The sequence below is a fragment of the Micromys minutus genome (assembly GCF_963924665.1).
Source record: "Micromys minutus genome assembly, chromosome: 10".
Lineage (NCBI taxonomy): Eukaryota > Metazoa > Chordata > Mammalia > Rodentia > Muridae > Micromys > Micromys minutus.
The window spans coordinates 48,997,218-49,013,259 of record NC_137979.1 but is presented as its reverse complement, the minus strand read 5'-3'; the positions used below and the strand labels follow the sequence as shown (position 1 = coordinate 49,013,259).

General features: G+C 39.9%; 1 protein-coding gene across 1 annotated transcript in view; it reads left to right on the top strand.

Annotated features, from left to right (window-relative positions):
* The first annotated feature begins 1,236 nt into the window (after positions 1 to 1,236).
* GPATCH8 (G-patch domain containing 8) overlaps positions 1,237 to 16,042 on the top strand; it is a 75,939-nt gene continuing 61,133 nt past the window's right edge. Inside the window, exon 1 of the mRNA XM_080924295.1 lies at positions 1,237 to 1,354. Within this exon, the coding sequence (XP_080780421.1) occupies positions 1,310 to 1,354 (45 nt within the window). The 5' untranslated portion in view covers positions 1,237 to 1,309. The remainder of the gene's footprint in view (positions 1,355 to 16,042) is intronic.

Below are 16,042 nucleotides of genomic sequence, written 5' to 3'. Positions count from 1 at the left end.
AGCAGTCAGTGCTCTTAACCACTGAACCATCTCTCCAGCCTGAGAACTTGTCTTAAAATAAGGTGGAGGGAGCTGGGGAGATGACTCAGCTGTTAAGAGTCGATACACATACATACATACATGCAGGCAAAGCAGTCTTACACTAAGTAAATTTAAAAAGACCCCCCCCCCGTGAAAACATTAAAAAATACAAGAGCTGGAGAGCTGGGTAAGCAGTTAAAAGCACTTGTTTCTTGTGTAGAGTACCTGGATTCATTTCTAGCTCCAACATGGTGGTTCATAACTGTCTATAACTCTAGTTCAAGAGATCCAACAACTCCAAACATGAGTATATATATGGAAAAGTAGTAAGAAAGCTCTTGATTCTCTCTTCGGTTGTGGACCCCTTATTATGCCTTGATTTGTATGCAGCTTTAAGATAAGTTGTTCTTTTCATTAGTTTCCTCTCTTGTAGTTTCACTTAGATTTTGTCTGAGGTAAGGTCTCATATAGCCTAGGCTAGCTTTGAACTCCCTATGTAGCCAAGGATAAGCTTGACTTAATCCTCTCTCAGCCTCAAACAGAGCTATAGCTAGTTTTCAACACGTTAATATTTACAACTATTAGGACATTTTATTGGTTATTTGATTTCCTGCCTGGAATGGAAGCTCTTTGAACAGAGATAATTTTTCGCTACCTCTTAAATAATCAATTTTAAAAATACCGTCCTCGGACTTGGGAGTCGAGCCTCTACTTCAAAGTATAGCCTGGGCTACAAGAAACCCTGTCCAAAAGCAACAAGAAAACAAACAAAAAAAACCACTAAAAGGTACTCTAGCTCTAAAGTCAGATCTCATGTTACTGTATAGTGTTATTCTGTATTTTATTACAAATACAGGATGGTATTGACTGTAAACACGAGCATAAGAAAGACTTCAGAGCACCATTAAAGGAGCAAGTGGACACTTCCCCGCCCCAAACATACCCTGCCCTGCTGATCTTTCCCTCCGGAAGCACTAGCGGCACTCCGGCGAGAGCGCGCATGCGCGGCCCGCTGGGGTCGCTCGGGGCCGGGCGTGAAACCCAACAGTGAGGGGAAGGTTCCGCCTCCGGGCGTGCAAGGCGCCTGCGCCTTCGGGATTCCCGTCGGGACGCGTTCGGGTTCCCTCCCTCCCAACCCCCCCCCAAAATCCTCCCGCCCCCCTCCACTGCCAGCTGCGCGCGCCCGGTGGGCGTGGGGGGAGGCGTGGAAACAAGGAGGGGGCGGGTGTCGCGGGAGGGAAGGAGCGAACCGGAGAGCGTCGTCCTGAGGAGGAGTGAAGGCGGCAAAATGGCGGACCGCTTCTCCCGCTTCAACGAGGACAGAGACTTTCAGGTAAACACGGGCGTCGCCGAGGACCCTCCCCGGAGGGCTCGCAGCGATCCCCGGACCGCCTCCCTCCTGTTCTCCCGTCTCGCTTTCCTTCTGTTCTCCACCCCGCCTGGCGACTGGCTCTCTTTTCTGCCTCTTAATTCTCTAGGGGCCTCCCAGCCTGAGATGAGGCCGCGTCTCCGGCTTCATCCCTATTCGCGTCGCCTCTTAAACTCGGGTTTCCTCCTATTTGCCTCTGGCTTTCCGCTCCTCAGCCGGGCGCTTTGTGGGGGCTGCGCTTTGGTTGTCTCGGGGCCTGTGCCGGCGCAGGGCTGGCCCCTAGGGGAGAGGGCTGGGGTTGGGAAGGCTTGGGCCAGCGGTTTTCAGGCTAGGGCTACGGAACCTTTGCATTTGCTCGCCCTGATCATCCTGGGGATCTTCTGTTTTCTCATTGTGATAAACAATCCCTTTATCGTCTATCTAACCTAGTCTTCACCCTGGAAAAGGGTACCCTTACTTATCAAAGACGCCTTTTTTGTTGAGACGAGCGAGCCATTGAGCTTTCTCTGGGCACGAATAACTGCTGTTGTTTACAGGCTGTTAATTGGGCTGGGAATCAGTAAGGTATAGATAGGTCTGTGGACTGGTGTAAACTTAACTTCGAGATCCAATAAGATTTGCAAAGAAGCATAATAAGGCCTTTCCAAGCGGGAGATAACTGGTCCGGAAACCTTGATTTTGCGTTTGCAAATGTTGATCTGTGAAAGGTGTCCGTGGAATGGCTGGCATTAAGGAACAAACAAACAAACAAAAACAAACCAAAAGCCGAATTAGAATAATAACGCTTTTAGCTGTTGAAATAGTTGTAGACAATAAAGGATTTAGTAGCCTTTGACTATTTCTAGATAAAATACATTCTCAGTTGCAAATCACTGCATTACTACCGCATCTCCTGGCAACAGCAATTTAGGTCAACGATGAGCCTCAGAACTCAAGTTTTTATATTCCTTTGAGCTTACTCAACTCTTTGAGCTCTAGCCGTGTCAGAAGGCAATTTGAAGGGTTTGAATTCTTGGAGATGATTGAGTTGACAAATAGACAAAGCAATTTAACTGGTTTAAAATCAACACTGTTTAATGGTCTTGTGTGTTGAGTGAGTACCACGAGAAGTTTTGCAGCAGTAAGGAAAAGCCTTGTGGTCACGGGCCTCCTGTACAAGCTGCAGCACAACACAGGATCTCAAGGTGTTTTAGGACTTATCTCAGGTCCACCGAAGTTTGAGGTAATTCACTTTGGACATCTGATACCTGAGAAGGCTGTCTGTCTTTTTTTTCCTGTAGCAAGTCCTACGAGGCAGGTATAAAGTATTTAAGATTTGTTATTTTTTTATTAATTAAAATTATTTAGGAGACATACTGATGATGAAAACCTTCCAATGCTTTTCAGAGAAGAGCATTTCAAGGTGACCTAATAAAATTGAAAACAGACAGTTTTGAGGAAAAAATGAACTAAAAACTATTTCAGCAGGCTCAAACGGGATTTTGAATGATGTTGAAAACTGGATATTAGGATGTGACAGGGAGACTCTTTGATGCTTTAGTTCAGGTAATACAAATTCTGATTTATGGGCTCATGAGATGGCTCAGCAGGTAAAAAGCCTTTGCTCCACAAGCCTGACAACCTCAGTGTGATCCCTGGAAGGTGGAAGGAGAAATCCGACTCCTAAAAGTTGTTTTCTGACCCCATCATGTATGCCCCTCACATAACATACACAATAATAAAAAAGTAATAATAATAGTAATAAGTAACAGCCTTACAGGTGGCTTAGCGAGTTTGCCATCAAATCTGACCTGAATTGGTGCCTGGGGATCCAAAAGGTGGAAGGAAAGAACCAAATCAGTTCCCCAGAGTTGGCTTCTGACATCTCCCATGAAGTAAATATAATAAACATTTTAAAGCCAGAAATAGATTCTTTGAGCTCTTTGATGTTAATACATATGTTTTAATTGTATTTTCTGCACTTGCTCTGACATAACCCACTTAGAATTCCTTTTTTTTTTTTTTTTTGTAGATTTATTTATTTTATGTATGCGAGTACTGTCACCGTCTTCAGACACACCAGAAGAGGGCATCCAATCCACATTACAGATGGTTGTGAGCCACTATGTGGTTGCTGGGAATTGAACTCAGGACCTCTGGAAGAGCAGCCAGTGCTCGTAACCACTGAGCCATCTCTCCAGACCCCTACTTAAATGCTAAATGTCCTAGAATTTTGCATAAAGGGTATTGGAAATGAAAAAGAAGATCGAAACCATGTCTTCTATATCCCATATTAGCACTGTCCTCAAATCTGCAGTATAGCCAGCAATGAGTTTGAATTTCTGATTCCCCTTTCTTAACCTCCAAAGCGCTGGGATTACAGGTGTGGTCTTTCATACCCAGGTTTTTGCACGTGATGCTAGCAAGCACTTTTATCCACAGAGTTAAATCACCAATTCATAAATGGAATTATTTTAAATTATGTTCTATTTATTTAGTTAGTGTGTATGTGTGCATGTGTGTAGCAGGTTCTCAATTACTAGTTACATTCCTAGTAGTTGTAAATTATGTTAGTATTTCTAAAAATATGCCTTTAAAAATATTTAAGGGGGGCTGGAAATAAAAATATTTAAATAAAAATATTTAAATGGCTGAGTGGTTAAGAGCACTGACTGCTCTTCCAGAGGTCCTGAGTTCAATTCCCAGCAACCACATGGTGGCTCACAACCATCTGCAATGGGATCCCATGCCCTCTTCTGGTGTGTCTGAAGACAGTGACAGTGTATTCACATACATAAAATAAATAAATCTTAAAAAGATAAGAGAAAAGAAAACATTAAAAATATTTAAGAGATGGGGTATAATATGTACAGTGGTAGAGTATTTCCCTAATATGTGAAGGATTTGATCCTTAGCATCATGGTAGTAATAATAGTAACAATAAAATAAAATGAGAATAGTTAATATATTTGTCTCTGGATGTTTTCATAAAGGAAAAAACATTGATTAACTATCAGTTACTGTTCTTTGGTTTAGAGCCAGCCATTGAAGAGGGAATGAAACAGGAAGATGCTCTTTGAGTTATTATACCATGAAATATATCTCGAGTTTAGATTACTGAAATTTAATGTAGCCTTTTAAGGTTTTAAGTAGTTGAGCATAACAAGACCCTGTCTTTTTTAAAATTTATTTTATGTATATAAAATACAGTACACTGTATATATCTTCAGACACCAGAAGAGGGCATTGGATCCCATTACAGATGGTTTGAATTGAACTCAGAATCTCTGAAAGAGAAGACAGTGTTCTTTTTTTTTTTTTTTTTTTTTTTTTTTTTTTGTTTTTGTTTTTTAAAGAAGCATTCATTTATTTTATGTATGAGTATGAGCAGTTGTGAGTTGCACTGTGGATGCCCTCACATGGGTGGTAGAAGCCAAGTTTTGGGTCCTCTACAAGAGTACTTACTATATATTCTTACTATCAAGTCATTTCTAACTCCTAGATTGACTTTTTCACCTTTTTTTAAAATTACTTATGTGTGTGTTGTGTATGTGCATGCTTGCCACAGTGCATATATGAAGGTAAGGTCAGGTTACTACTTTCTAGAGTTAATTATCTCCTTCCACTTTATGAGGACTTTGGGATTGGACTAGGGTACTCAGGTTTGCATAGCAAGTGCATTTACCTACCAAAATGTCCTGCTACCTGATTTTTTGACTCCTGCATGTGTATTCAAGATCATTTTTCCCACTAGAAGTTTTATCTGCTATTTGTTTGTTTGTTTTAAAGATAGGGGCTCACATAGCTCAGGCTGGCCTCAGACTCACTAGCTGAGTAGCACTGAAGTCTAATTCTTCTGCCTGTCAAAATGCTGGGATTATAGGGATGTGCCACCGTGTCCACTTATCCAGATTGAACCCTGGGCCATGTTTGAGCAAGACTAATACTACCAACTGAGCTGTATCTCTAGCCTGGATTTTATATTTTATGTAAGTATAATTGAATCATAAATTATGAAGGGTAGATTTATAGGTCACACAAATAAGTGGCCTTTTAGACAGGCAATACAATATTTTTCTCTGTTCTGTTTTGTCCAGATCTGTATCTTGTTTTTCAAGGGCTTCTTCTGACCAAGTTTCCCTTATCAATAAGGATACAATGTTATGTTTCAGCTTTAGACTTTTCCCCTCTACTCTCCCAGTGACTGTATTTCCCACTCCCAACTCTAGGATCAGGGCCTGGATCTCAAGTAGCATAAACTGGCCTCAAATACTCTGTAGCCCAGGATGGCCTTGAATTAATTCTGCTTATGCTGCCAGAGAGCTGGGATTACAGGTGGTCAGCATGCACCACTACCCCAGCCCTCTTTATTTTTATTTTATTTTTTATTTTGAGACAGGGTCTTAGTAAATTTCCTAGGCTGGCCTTTAATTGTTCTGCTGTCTCAGCAGGTCCTGTTTGGATTTGCTGTCCTCCTGCCTCAGCCTTCAAATTACTGGGATTGCAAGCCTGCACTACCAGTCATGGTTTTAGGTGGGCAATGTTGGGTACTGATGCAAGTGTTGCACAACTGTAACTTTTTAAAGTGGCACTTTATTTTTGGAAGCCTTGGTAATCTAGACTGATTCTTGTTTGTCTAATAAAGCTTTAATGACTCCTTAAGAATCTGACTTCAGTTTCTTAGTGAGACATCACCTCTTTCTGCATTTACAAATAAGACATTTGTTCACAATTTCAAGTTTTACATAAAATAATGAAGAGTATATAATATAATTTACAATAAGATGACATTTTGGATTTAAGATTCATTAACATTTTAGCTATATATCTATATGTAGCTGTCAAGTGCTGTTAAGCATAGCATTTTGTGGCTGTGCAGCTTCTAATGGTGGTGTGACTAAACACTAGTGAGCAAGTGTTTTTTAGTATTGTATCCAGGAGGACTAATGAAAACAAAGGTTACAACAATAAATGGGAATGTGAAAATAAAACAACTTTTTTTTTTTTTTTTTTTAAAGTCAGGGTCTTACTTTGTAGTCTATCCTTGCCTAAGACAAAACAGTTTTCCTCTCAGTGCTGGGATTACACCATGAGTTGCCACATTTGTCTCATAGGCATATTTTTTAAGGATTAGAATAATTTATTTTTGAGTTTTTTTAGAGACAGGGTTAAACTCAATAGAAATGTGCCTGCCCGCCTCTGCCTCAAGTGGTAGGATTGTGTGTGGCAAGTCTCATAAGAATATTTTTTATTAAAAATTTTTGTGTAAGAGATTATTACTGCCCACTCACAAGTTTTTTTTTTTTTTTTTTTTTTTTTTTTTTAAATCCAAATAGACCTTGGCTTTTCTACTTTGGACAAACTGATAACTGATTATACAAGTGCATGTGTTTGGAGTGTGTGAATGTGTGTGAGAGTGCATGTGTGTGCATACCCACATGCCATGTGTGTGTATATGTAGGTCAGAAGTTGATTTGTTAGAGTTAGTTCTCTCTACCATGCTGATCTCAGATATCAAACACATTTCAACAGCTTTAGCCTTTACTTGCTGAGCCATCTTGCCAACCTTTGGGTTTTGATTTTTCTAGGAACTGAAAATAATCTGGCACTCTAGTCTGTATTTCAATTTGGTCTATGTATGCACCTCTCATTCTGTAGCAAATTGAACTGAGATTGCTGAGACCAGGATATGAGCCCAATATGGACATCCTGTTGTCAGCAGCCCTGGGCTGGTCTAGTTCCAGGGGATAGGAGTAGACCTACCCAGGTGTGCTGAAAGAGCAGGGCCTGGACCCTACGTTTTTATCCTCAGTGCTGGCTTGGAGATGAGAGAGGGATTTGGGAGCCTGGTGTTTACTAAGCAGATCCAGACTGAATGCCCTTCTCATCTATTAGCATGGGGAAATAAATAATGATCATAATAAAAAACATGTAACATTTGCTCAAGGCCTTTCTAGAATCTGCTTAAGTGATCACAGTGTTAAATAGCAATAAGAAAACCATCTGTTATTTTTGTGTAGTATGTTTATAGGATTCCTTTTTGTGGCCTTCTTCCCTTCTCTCCCCTTATACTAGATGTCAAAAATCAAGGATCAGTCATGCCATGAAAGCTTTTTACCACTGAGTTGTGACTGTAGCATCTTTTGTGAGCCATTTGTGATAATAGAATCGGACTCTCAGAAGACATTTACTTGAAAAGAGGTTAATTGTTTATTTAGGTCACAGAAACAGGTTTTGTTGTATGTTTGTGTGCATGTGTCTAGTACTATGGACTAGAGTTGCTATTCCAATGCACGTGTGCAATGGTTAACAAATGGACAGTTTACTGTTTTCTGTAGTGGTGAATTGTTAATCTGCACTGAGCTCCCAGTGGGTGATCATGCTTGTAGCCACCCACCAGAGTTCTCTGGATTCGAGAATGAAACACACACACACATACACACTAGCTTAATTTTGATATGCTTTGACTAACTCAGTGGAGGAGCACTTCCAAACCTCCCTGAGGCTAGCACACATTTCCCTCTCTTATTCCTTATTTTCTAAATCTATATTTTATCTTTGCTGTCCCAGACCCAAGCACTTCTTTGACTCTTAACTGTCTATGGGCTTACTTGTCATGGTGCGGTCCGTCCTACACCCCTCTCTCTGTGGAATCCCCTTTTTTCTTCCCCGGGAATCCTAAAAGTCCTGCCTCTTCCATCTTGCCCAGCAATTGGTTACTGGCTCTTTATTGATCAATCAAAAAACCATTGGGAACAGGGACCCTTATTGTCTGGATATTCAGATTCCTGTGTGATTTTGGGAGCTCAATTAAGAAAAAGCACTAGAACCAATCCCCAACAGTTTTCTGTCTTTTATCCCCCTTTCAATTGGGAGAAATGCCCTTAGCAATAAATCAACTCCAGGTATGCTTGGGATACTAATACTTAGATAAAATCCTTACGAATCACATTCCCAAAGTACGAAAGAGGGAGGTTTTTTGATTCAGGGACAAAACCAATTTCAAAATAGTGATGATGAATTAATATGATTCTTAGCAAATGAAGAATGTTACCAAAGGAGGATCGCCTGAAGTTTCCCTAGAAGTGACTCAGAAAGTAAAGGCATGTCAGGCATGCTGGTGTGTGTTCCTTCTGTACCCTATAATCTCAGGATTTAAGATTCTGGGGCAGCAGGACTATTATGTGTTCAAGGCAAGTCTGGACCACATACGGAGATTTTTTTGTTTTATTGTTTTTTAAGACAGGGTTTCTCTATGTAGCCCTGGCTGTCCTGAAACTTGCTCTGTAAACCAGACAGGCCTTGAACTCAGATCCACCTGCCTCTTTCTCCCCAGTTCTGGGATCAAAGGTGTGTACTACCACTGCCTGACTTTTTTTTTTTTTTTTTTTTTTTTTTTTAAATAACAAAACAACACAAAAACTCACAAAGGACACAGGATATATAATTAAGGCAAAACAAGCAAACAAACCAAACATGGATTATACAAAGGCCACATTTCTAATTCTATATGAATAGTAAAGAGAAAGATATTTTTAAAAAAGATCTTTTGGTGGGAGAATGGTTTGGAAAGAACTATGGTTATTAGCTGCTGTGATTGAGCATTTAGTTTGTCTCACCCTGGTGTAGGAGTCTAAGAGTAGACTTGGACAATTGTACTATTAGTCTGATCCTTATTCAAGGCTGTTCTTATATGATGAAGATCAGAGAAAAAGGAAATGTTCTCATATTCTTTTTTTTTTCTTGATTTTATGTGTGAGAGAGAGAGAGAGGTTGTTGCGGAGACAAGGCCTTATATTATTACTTAGTAGAGTATTTTTGTTGCTTTGTTAAAGAATTCTAATTAGAGTACTGTAGAGGGATTCTTTGATTATATTCTCAGCTCTGGTTCTTTCCTTTCTTCTTCTTTCTCTTTTCTGTTTTGCTGTCCTTCTTGAGATAGGGACTTCTTGCGTAGCCAAGCTGGTTCTAAACACTAAATCCCCCTTCCCTGGCTACTTGAGTTGTGTGCTAGGGTTACATACAGATAGACCACACCTAGCTTTTTAGGTCTTAATGATATTATATAACCAAAATACAATTGTTTTGAGACTGGTTCTCTAATGGTTCTTGGCTGGCCTAGAACTATGTAAATGAAGCTAACTTTCAACTCACAGAAATCCATGTTCCTCTCTTTGGGATTAAAGCCTGGCCCTTGTTTTTGTTTCTTTAGAGAGTATCTCAACAGTAACTCAGGTTCTCCTTGAATTTACTATGTAGCCCAGATTGGCCTTGACCTCTAGGCAGTCTCTTCATCAGCATACTTTGGTCTGCTGACACAAAAGAAAAAACTTCTTTTGATATTGGGTCTCACATAGCCTGGGACTGTAGCCTTGATTCTTCTGATTCCATCTCTTGGTTGCTGGGATTACCATTGTGTACCACCATATCCACTTTATGTGGTTCAGGGCTTTGCACGTAATAGGCAGCACACTACCAACTGAATTAATCCTTCAAAGTTAAAGTTTTGACTTAATTATGTATTAATTGTTTGTGTGGTATGTGCTTGTGGGTACATACATACCACACCCATGTATGGAGATCAGAAGACCGTCCTTTTGCCATGCAGATTCCAGGAATGAAACTCTTCTTGGACTTGTTAGCAAGTTCCTCTACCTGTAGGTTCAACTTTTTCTAACCCAATGCCTTCAATATGTTTTTAAAACACATAACTATCCTTATTGTATACCTCTTTTATACCTGAGATACTTTACATTTTATGCACTTTCTGTCTGGATCATGTGTTATAAAGTTTCCTTGTTCTGAGGACTAACACAGGGTGTTGGATATGTTGAATACATGTTCCATGATTGAGTTAGAGTCTTAGACTCCTTAAAACCTTTTAGGGGCTAAGAGTGGTAAGCTGGTTGTGGTGGCATATTCTTTTGATCTTAGCACTATGAAGTTCGAGGTCAGCCTGGTCTACAAAGTGAGTTTCAGGACAATCAGGATTGTTACATAGAGAAACCCTATCTTGGGGGGTGGGGGCGCAGGGGAGTTCAGTGGTACAGTGCAAGTTTTTCACTAGGCTTGGGAGGTGGGATCAGGAAGATTAGGATTTCAAGGCTAGCTTCAGTTATATAAAGAATTCAAGGCCAGCCTGGGCTACTAGAGATTTATCTCTAAACAAGAAATAGTAACAAAAGATTTTTGTTTTTTCTGCTTTGGAGATGTAGTCCAGTAATGGAATGCTTGCTTACCAAGTTTCTGGATTCAGTCCCTAGTACTGGGGGGCAAAATACTTATTTTCTGAAAGAGAGTGGCAAAGTTCATGTTTGCTTTGTTTTTTTGTTTTTTTTTTTTTTTTTATTAAAGATAGTCTTATGCAGCTCAGGCTGGTCTATCTGGAACACCCATTTCTGAATATTTCTGCCTTTAACTCCCAAGTGAGGAGTCTGAGCCTGGTAATTAATGAAATCTTACTTTGACTTTCTTGGGTTTTTTTGGTTTTTTTTTTTTTTTTTTTTTTTTTTTTTTGAGACACATAAGGACTTGTGGCCCTGGCTAACCTTGAACTTGCAGCTGTTCCCTGCTTCTGCTTTAGGAATGTAAGATTACAGGCATATGCCACACTAGACTTGTAGTTTCTTGAAATATGGATCTGGTGTATATAGAGGTTTTTGTATTTTTCTTGTGATTTAATTAATTCTAATATTTTTAATGAAAATGGATTCTAGCTTGAGGTATATTTCTCTTTCTTGAGTTCTGCTGCAGTTTCTTCCATGGAACACTGTTTGGTACTTTGCTTGTGTGTTCGCCTTTACTTCCCTTGCCATGCTAGCCTTTAAGTGAGAAAGACTTATGGGGATCACAAAGGAATTATAGACAACTACACAGTTGCTGAAAGAAGTCATTGATATTACAGCAAATACCAGAAGGTGTGGTGTTGATTTTCCTCTGATAAAAAGCAAATTGACCGTTTGACTGTGGAACTGTAACTAAATATACTTACTGTATATTGTATTAGTCAGAGTAGAAAGTTCAATATGCTCAAGATAAAAAACAGTGGCGCATGCCTTTTGTCCCAGCATTAGGTAGGCAGAGGCAAGTGGATCTTTGATTTTGAGGCCAGCCTGGTTTGCCAAGCAAGTTCCAGGACAGCCAGGAGACAGAGAAACAGTTTCCAACAACCCCACACCCCAAAAAAGGGTAGTATACTGTATTATACTAGTTTTGTTTGGTTGCATTTGTTTGTTTAGAGATAGGGTCTCACTATGTAGCCCCAGTTGTCCTCTCACTTGTTTTGTAGACAAGGCTGACCTTCAGTTTCTAGAGATCTGTCTAGGTTTGCCTTCTAGGTGCTGGGATTAAAAGCATACATCAGTATACTTGGCCTTTTTTTTTTTTTTTTTTTTTTTTTCTTTTAAGATTTGTTATTATTGCTGTTGTTTGTTTATTTTGGTTTTCTGAGACAAGGCCTCTCTGTAGTCCTGCCTGTCCTGGAACTTGCTCTGTATACTAAGGTGGCCTCAAACTCAGAGATTTCTCTACCTCTGACTCTGGAGTGCTGGAATTAAAGGCATTTGCCACCTCCTGGCTTCTGTTCACCTTTTAAATTGCAATAAACTTTATTCTAATAAAACAATGCCATTAATCCAGAATGTCTAGTTTTGTTTTCTTTCTCTCTCTCATTTTTTTCCCCCCAAAACAGGGTTTGTGTAGCCCGCCATTGTTTGGCCTAGTTTTGTTTTTCAAGATGGGTTTTATGTTTTCTTCTTCTTGAGACATTCCTTTTCAATTCCATTGTCATTATCTACTTATTAGGAATATATAAAGAAGAGCAAGCAATAAACTCTTATTTATTTGATGACAAAGGAGAGGGGGTTGGGTTTGTTCATAGTTTAAATATGAAGCTGTCTTGTGTGGTTCTGTTCCGTGCCACTTTTTAAAAATTTGAGGTTTTAGCCCGGTGGTGGCACATGCATTTAACCCTAATATTCAGGAAGCAGAGGCAGGTGGATTTTTTGAGGAACAAGGTCAGCCTGGTCTACATATTGATACTAACTTTAAAAAAAAGTTTTGTTTTTTCAATTTGTTTTTATTGTGTTTGAATGGATGAATTCGGACTGTGAGTGCCAGTGTGCTTGTGGAGGTCAGAGGACAGCTGTGGTGGTTGTTCTCCATTAGCTCAGGGTTATGGAAATCAAACTTGTTTTTTCTTCTTTTTTTTTTTCCTTTCCTTTTTTTAATCTATGGAAGGTGGAATCAAAATTTATCCATTTTTATTCTTCTTGAGACAGTCTTATAACCCTTACTGGCCTTGAACTTGCTGTGTACGTAACAAAGGATGACTTTGAACTTCCTATCCTTTTGCCTCTGCCACCCAGGTACTGAGATCTAAGATTACTGGTGTATGCTACCACACTATTCTGTGTGATGTTGGAGCTTGAACCCAGAGCTTTGTGCATATTTGGCAAACATTGTTTTCAACTGAGCTGTGTCCCTAATCCCCAACCCCTCCACCCCCACCCTCACATATCATTATATGGTTTAGATTTAGGAAGTCCAAATTAGGGTCAGCAAATAGCTCAGTGGGCAGAGACTCAGCCACCAGCCTCACAGCCCGAGTTAGATCTACAGGGATGCACATAGTAGATGGAGAGAACTGACTCACAAGTTGTCTTCTTTCTCCCACATGTGTGCTATGCACAGATGTGCACACTCTTACACATGTAAACATACCAATAAATGTAATAGTGATTTAAAAAGTTTAAAATATAAATCATTGTTATTTGAATTGTGAGGTAGGGCTGCAGCTACATGTTAAGTATTAGACAATCTTTAAGCAATGTTGATAAATGGATTAGAAAAGGTAAAGCTGGGTGTGGCAGCATTTGTCAGTGGCTCCAGCTCTTGAAACATGGGTACAAGAAGATCAGAAGTTCAGTGTCACCTTCAACTCCTTAGAGTGAGTAGGACAGTTTGGGGCTACAGGAGACTCTCAAGAAACAAATAAAAAATAAATTGTAGTTGGTGAGAGCAGGGAAAGACAGAGGCGTCTGTGTAATATACTTACTAGCCAGAGTCATGTCAAAGGTAGATTAATGGGTGTGTCAAAGATAAAATCACTTCAAACTTGGCATAGACCTCATCTTGATGGAGAAAGTCAGATGTTTCCAGCTTTGTTAATAATTGATATGATTATTCATCAGAAACTTAGAATCTGGGTCAGAGAAATGGTTTAGCCAGTGCCAGTGTGCTTGCTGGGGAGCCTGATGACCTGGGTGTGATTGTCAGAACCTACAATCAAGTAGAAATAAAGAACTAGTTTCACTTTGATCCTCTGACATCCACAGGAGGACCATGAGTATTTGCTCTCTGTCCTACCTTCCAGTGAGTGTTGGTACAAGCACAGACAAATAAATACGTGAACTAAACATAAATCACTAAAAGCTTTAATTTAGTAATAAAAACCACATCAGGGGTGGGGGGCAGGTATGTTGGCTCAAGCCTTTAACCCTTCTACTCAGAAGGCAGAGGCAGGAGGATCTCTGTGAGTTGAAGGCCAGCCTGGTCTTCAGGAACTGGTTAGCTCAGTAGAGTAAATAGACCCTGTCTAAAAAAAACAAACCCACTTTGAATCCCCTGACTTTGGTTATAAGCAACACTTTCATTACTGTTTTTTATTTTTATTTTGCTTATTTATGTGTTTATGTGTGAGGGTACAAGTGCCCCAGCAGGTATGTGGAAGTTAGGGTGAGAACATTTTGGCGGTGGCTCTCTTTTTACAGTATGTTCCTGGAAATGAAGTCAGGATATTAGTGTTATACACCAAGTGCTTTTGCTTTCTCAGCCAGTGGTTCTTAACCTTCCTAATGCTGTGACCCGTTAATACTGATCCTCATGTTGTGGTGACTCCAACCATAACATTTTTGTTAATTCATAACTGTAATTTTGCTGTTATAAGTTATAGTGTAAATATGTTTTCCAAAGGTCTTAGGTGATCCCTGTGAAAAGGTCATTTGACTTCCTCCATACTCAAAAAAAAAAGAGTTGCAACCCACATGTTGAGAATACTGTTCTAAGCCATCAAGACAGCCCTCATTAGTGTTTTTACGGGTGGAGATGGAGCTGAATAGTAGAGTGCTTGCTTTGAATTTAAAAGGCTCTGGGTTTGATTTCCTTAGAACTGTAACAGAACATTCATTGTAACATTAAATATACATACATATCCCCAGTACAGAAAAAAGAGAACCAGACCAAAACTAATATTTGATTCAGTTCTGTATTATGAATTATTCTTTCCTAATGAAGCCAGTAGGTTAGAAAACAGCCTGTAATTAGAGATAACTTCCAAGAAGTCTGAACTGCATTGTCATATTACAATGACAATTAGTTTGATTATGGTTGCACATTACATTGTAAAGGCACATTTATCTCTCAGCAGATTCATCTGCAAAGAACAATGCTGGCAGATCAAACAGTATGAGCCAACTTTTATGTACATTCCTCTATTAGGACATTTTGTTTTGTTTTGTTTTGTTTTGTTTCGCTTTATGTTTTGAAAAGGGTTTTGCTTTGTAGTTCGGTCAAGGATGATGGGGTGAAATTATCAATCCTGCCTCTCTCTTTGCCTCCTAGAATTACAGGTGTGCTCCACCATACCTAGCTATGACTTTCTTTCTACAAGATAAAGCAAAATGAAATAGGAATAGAGAGATGGTTCTATGGTCAAGAGCATGTTCTGCTCTTGCAGAACACCTGATGTGTTCAGTTCCCAGCAACCCCATCAGGTAGCTCACAACTCTAAGATGGCCTCCTTAGGCACTTGTACACAAACATGGGTTCGTGCGCGCGCGCGCGCGCACACACACACACACACACACACACTTAAAAAAATAACACCCTACCCCCAATCATCCCCAATATCGTAGAGGCCAGTCTTGAGCACGTGGAGAGAGAGGGTGAAGGGGATGGGGAGAGGAGAGAGAACAGGAGAGGAGAACAAGAGCAAGAGAGAGAGGAAGGGACAAGCAGCCCCTTTTATAGTGCTAGGTAACTGTGGGGTGGAGCATGCTTAGTTGTTGCCAGGTAACTGTAGGGTGGAGTTTACAGAATCCTAACACTGAACCTTGGCTGTAACTCACTCTAATCTAGACTGGCCTTGAACTCAGAAATCAGTCTGTCTCTGCCACTAAAGTGCTAGGATTAGAGAAGCTTCTCCCTTGCTCCCAATAATAAATCTTAAAGCAACAAAGAAAAAGCCAGCTTAATGGCTCTTGTAGACAGGCCTGATCACCTGAGTTTGATACCTAGAACCCACACAGTAGAATAAAGAACCAACTCTTGGAAGTTGGCTTCTGACCACATATATGGCATGGCACATTCAGGAATGCACAAGCATGAACAGATAATAAGTAAACATAATTTTTTTTTTTTAAAGAAATACTGTTTATGAAAGTAAAAGAGATGGCTCAGAGGTTAAGAGTACTGATTGCTCTTCTAGAGGACCTCTGGTTCAATTCCCCAGCATCTACATAACAGCTAGCTATAACTGTCTGTAACTCTAAGAACTGACACCTCACAAACATACGTGCAGACAAAACACCAATGCACATAAAATTAAGGAGGAGGAGGAGAAAGTAGAAGGACACCAGTGCAGTCAGTTTAAGCACAGTTGTCACAGTGGTTGAT